Source organism: Phytophthora infestans, genomic scaffold, assembly GCF_000142945.1.
Source record: "Phytophthora infestans T30-4 supercont1.92 genomic scaffold, whole genome shotgun sequence".
Classification (NCBI taxonomy): Eukaryota; Oomycota; class Peronosporomycetes; order Peronosporales; family Peronosporaceae; genus Phytophthora; species Phytophthora infestans.
In genome coordinates this window covers 80601-84893 of record NW_003303667.1, presented here as the reverse complement: position 1 = coordinate 84893, position 4293 = coordinate 80601, and the positions used below count along the sequence as shown (strand labels likewise).

Here is a 4293-nt window from a genome sequence, read left to right as displayed (position 1 = left end):
CCTAGCACACAGCATATACGCTGTTAGAACCATTAACGTTTCACATAAAATGACGTCTCCATCGTACTCTGTGGGGCAAGATCATCCAAGTCATCAGAAGACTGGTAGACGTCTTCAGACTCTTCCCTGTCGTCTGGCAGAAAGTGGGCATCGCTGCTGTCGTCCTTTCCCATGCCAAGAGCGGCATACATGTAGTTAAGCTCTGTCTGCTTTCCCTTTCGCAGGCCCGCCCTAAAATGTTTGTATAAGAAAGGTTAGAAAATTCTAAAACAGTATCTGCAGCAGATCAGTTTATCCTAACCATGTGGCGGCGCACCCTCTGCCTCACTCATAAGCGAGTCTTCTTGGAGGGCTGCGGATGGAACTCTCCTCGCGCTTCCGTGTGCGGTCCAGCTGTGCAGGGCTCACCGATCGCGCCGCCCGAGGTCTGGATGCTTCTGGCGTCGTGTAGTTCTGGAAATATGAGGCCCTCCGCTGTCGTACTTAACGTGATCACTTCAAATTCGTATCTAAGCGAATACGGTAAATTAGAGAAATAAGTTTCCTTGAAATTTCTGAAACTGAAATACAGCAACCATATTTGTCTCAGATTGGCTAAAACAACTTTAAGTTAAGGCTGCACGAACCACTATAACGAGTGCCTTTATAATAAAGCCGCGGCTTTTTATAAAGCCGCGGCACAATTCAACACTGGCAGGAAACACTCAGCCGCACAGTGGAAAGCACTGAGATCGACCAGGAGCTTTGCGTGACATGCATCAATCCACATCACCAAACTTTTGCAAACAGTGAAAACCTTTCTTTTCCAACTCAAAAATATTCCCCCTCCCTTACAAAACGCAAGTGATTTGGCAACAACGAAAAAAAATCTGCGTCTGCAGACAGACGAGACGGGTATAGAGTCGGTCCAGAGGCCCGCGTACACACGACCGGCAGCTGGTCCCAAAAGTGCAAGATCAGCTTCAGAGGAAAGCCCTCCATTAAAACCCAGCATTTTCCTATTTGCCACCGATCTCCGCTATGGCTTTCAAGACGCTTTTCCTGTTCGCCCTTGGCGCCTCAAGCGCGCTTGGCCAGAACGACGACCTCACCATGTCGGTGGGCACGAACGGCACTACCGTCCAGGCCGTGAGCGGCACCACCGAGTTCATGGGCACCGAGTACAACCCGGACAAGTGCGTGTTGCAGTTTTTGAGTCTCGAGTGCGATGACGATGACTGCGCCGAACTCAACGGCTACGAGCTCGAGTGCGTGTCTCAGGGCAAGCAGAACGGCAAGGACAAGAAGCTGTGCCAGTGCAAGTCCGAAGACCTCACCTCTTGCCAGAACTCGGCCAACCCGAACGCCACATCCGGCACTGTCCCCCAGTTTGGCGAATGCAGCGAGCAGAACCAGTGCGTTGACTCGTACGGCTACATTGCCACATCCACCGAGGAAGGCCCCATTTGTGCCGAGAAGCTCCACTGCGTTCAGGAGATCAACACGACGGCAACGGAGCCCGCCTCTATCTGCCACACGTGCATGTCGTGCATTGCCCAGAACGACGCCGCCGATAAGCAGCTGGCCGGCGTGAAGCGCTTCAACTGCTCGTCCATTTGCCCACAGGAAATCCTCGACACTGTGGCCGAACGCAACGCCGCCGGTGTGGGTATTGCCGACTCGTACTCGCTTACGGCTTCATCTGCCGGCTCGGACGACTCGAACTCGACCACTTCGTCTAGTGGCAGCAGTGCCGCGGGCTCCAGTAGTGCTTCGTCGATCCCCCAGTCGAACCTGGCTGTCATTCTCTCGGCCGTCATTGGTGTGGCCCTCTTGGCTGCTATGAATTAGGTTGACAGAGAAGGAAAAATAACCATCACTCTGGTATTAATGTTATCAACCAACGCTTTTCGTTACAGAAAAAAGGTGATTTGTTTTACTTGCAACAATTAAGAGATGTCAAAAGTTGATACTGACTAGAGAAATTAGGAGACATGGAGAGAGTTCAGGCGACTCGTGATGTCGTTGAACACGTAGCGAGTGCATCGATCGTTGATGCGGTCGCACTCTGACGCCTGAAGGCCAATACGTCGCGACACGGCCCGTCGAGCCTCCTCTGCGTCTGGCGTCTCGGGTGTAGACGGCGAGTTCTTGGCTTTAGGCAACGGACAGTATCCCTTGATCGACGTGTGGCGAACGGATATCACGCCAGTACCTGCCTCACGTCGAATGACCATCGCACCACACACGTTTCGACGAATAGTCTTACGACCCGGTGTGTCCACGGGCATCGGGTGTAGCGAGTCATCGTCGACGTAGTCCCATAATATCATTCCTCCGTCCGAGTTGCGCTGTTCTCGAGTGATGACACGAGCCTCCACTTTGATCTCGTCGGTTTGCCGCGACTCGTCCACAATTTCCAGAATGGGCTCCATCGACGCGGCCAAATCAGTGTAATAGATACGCGATTTGGTCACCCCGTCGCCTTCGTCTAGGTACACTTCGTCCACCGATCGAGACTGGTACGCAACTCCCGGGTAGTACACACCGATGGACCGCATGCTCGTGAACACGAGATCCAGTATCATATCGAGCGTGCACTGAGGCGTCTCTTTGAACAAAAAGACCGAAGTGAACTCCTTGATCACGCGTCCATCACCAGCCTCGTCCGCTGTGCAACAATGAGGAGTGTTGGTCGGAGTGTTGGTCGTGGTGTTAAATAGCTCTCGCATCAGGACGTCCGTGTCTCCGTCACCCAGCAACTGGGCGTCACGTGTTCCATCGTGCAGCATTTTCACACTACCCGAGTACACTTGTCCCCCAGCCAGCAGTCTCTGGGTCTCGCCCTCAGTGTTCTTGAGCACCAGGTTGTTAGCGAGTTCCATCTTGCTCTTGGGGAAGTGAGCCACGTACTCCTTCCTTCTGGCCAGCGCGTCTCTCGACGCTAACGCTGTGTACGAGTGCACCCAGTCATGGAACTCGAGCGTCTTGGAGCAGGGTAAGCCTCCTCCTCCCATCAAGGCTCTCATGCCTCCCAAGAAGGCTGTTTGCTGGAATAATGCCTGCTTCAGCACCTGGTTTCTCTGCTCGGCCTGCTTCCTCTTGCGACGTTGCGTCATGGCTTCCTCCTCGTACGCCACAAGCTGGTCGTTATCGGCCAGTTGGCTTCTCCTCTGGGCTCTCAAAGTTGATAATTGCGCCGTGAGTCCGGCCATCTCGGCCTGCAGCGAGGTCACGAGGCATTTCTTCTTCTCTCGGTGTCTCTGCACGCTTGAGGCGATCTGCGAGCGTCGTCTCTGCTTCTTCTGTTCCTCCAGAGTCAGCGGCTCCTTCTTCAGACCTGAACCCGCGACCTTCCTGCCTCTGCCACGTCCTTTTGCGACGTTTTTGGGGCCCTCACTCGTGGCAACGGATTGTGGAGCTACCTGAGCTACATCAGGGATGCTGCTGGCGCTGCTCGAGCTGCTGTACCCGGCTGGAAGTGCCCCTGAGAACGGAGAAGCAGGCGAAGCCTCGCTCTGTCCCAATTGGGCCGACGTCTGCGTCAAATGGGGCGAATGGTGGCTCAAAGTGGCGGCCGGTGGAGGCGGAAGCGCGCTGAGCGCATCGTCGATCAAAAGGTCGCTCAGAATTTCCCAATCTCGGTCGAAATTACCCACCGGGAGGTCGGATGACACATCGTCAGACGCAGGCGATGACGCGCATTCGCTGCTGCTACAGGCCGACGGGGAGTCCCACACGTGGGTGGATGGCGGAGGAGATGTGTACGAGTAGGAGGAGGGGCGATACGCGGACGGGGAGGCGGCCGAGGCGCCGGCCTCAGGCATTGCGAACAAGCTCTCCATGACCGAGGCTTTTGGGTTATGAAGCCGGTGCAATGAAGGTCACGAGTGGGATGAGACACACGTTGAGCCTGTGAAATACAATGGAGACTCGGCAAGAGCGATAGAACTGTAAAATGGGATATTAGATGCTCTTGCACGCTGGCTGTATAAGCCGTGTAGGCTATTTTAGAATGCGATAGTTCATTTTATTTCATATAAATTGTTGAATTAATGTATGAAGGTTTCTACAGCTAGAAGAACTCGGTGTGACCGTCCCCGATTGGCTAGAGCTGGCTTTCTTACAGCCAATGATAGACACCCTCCTGTGGCGCGCCACAAACGCGGAGTATCAATAGTGGTCACAGCCGGCGTCAAAGATGGGACGACTTGTAGTTGCTTTGCCGCCGAGTCACTAAGTAGTCTGAGTGCTGCACGGGGGGATTGTTCTCCATGTGTCGATCGCTTCTAAGAGTAGGAGCCATTTAAATGT

General features: G+C 54.0%; 2 protein-coding genes across 2 annotated transcripts; one reads left to right on the top strand and one right to left on the bottom strand.

Annotated features, from left to right (window-relative positions):
- Positions 1-1020: 1020 nt before the first annotated feature.
- Positions 1021-1830, top strand: PITG_18923 (putative GPI-anchored serine-rich hypothetical protein; the record flags this gene model as incomplete). The annotated part of the gene is made up of 1 exon (XM_002996987.1): positions 1021-1830. The coding sequence occupies one exon, from the start codon at positions 1021-1023 to the stop codon at positions 1828-1830; it is 810 nt and encodes a 269-aa protein (XP_002997033.1).
- Positions 1831-1964: 134 nt separating this feature from the next.
- On the bottom strand, positions 1965-3806 carry PITG_18922 (uncharacterized protein; the record flags this gene model as incomplete). Its single annotated transcript, XM_002996986.1, has 1 exon — positions 1965-3806. One exon carries the CDS (start codon positions 3804-3806, stop codon positions 1965-1967), a length of 1842 nt encoding a protein of 613 aa, XP_002997032.1.
- Positions 3807-4293: the final 487 nt, after the last annotated feature.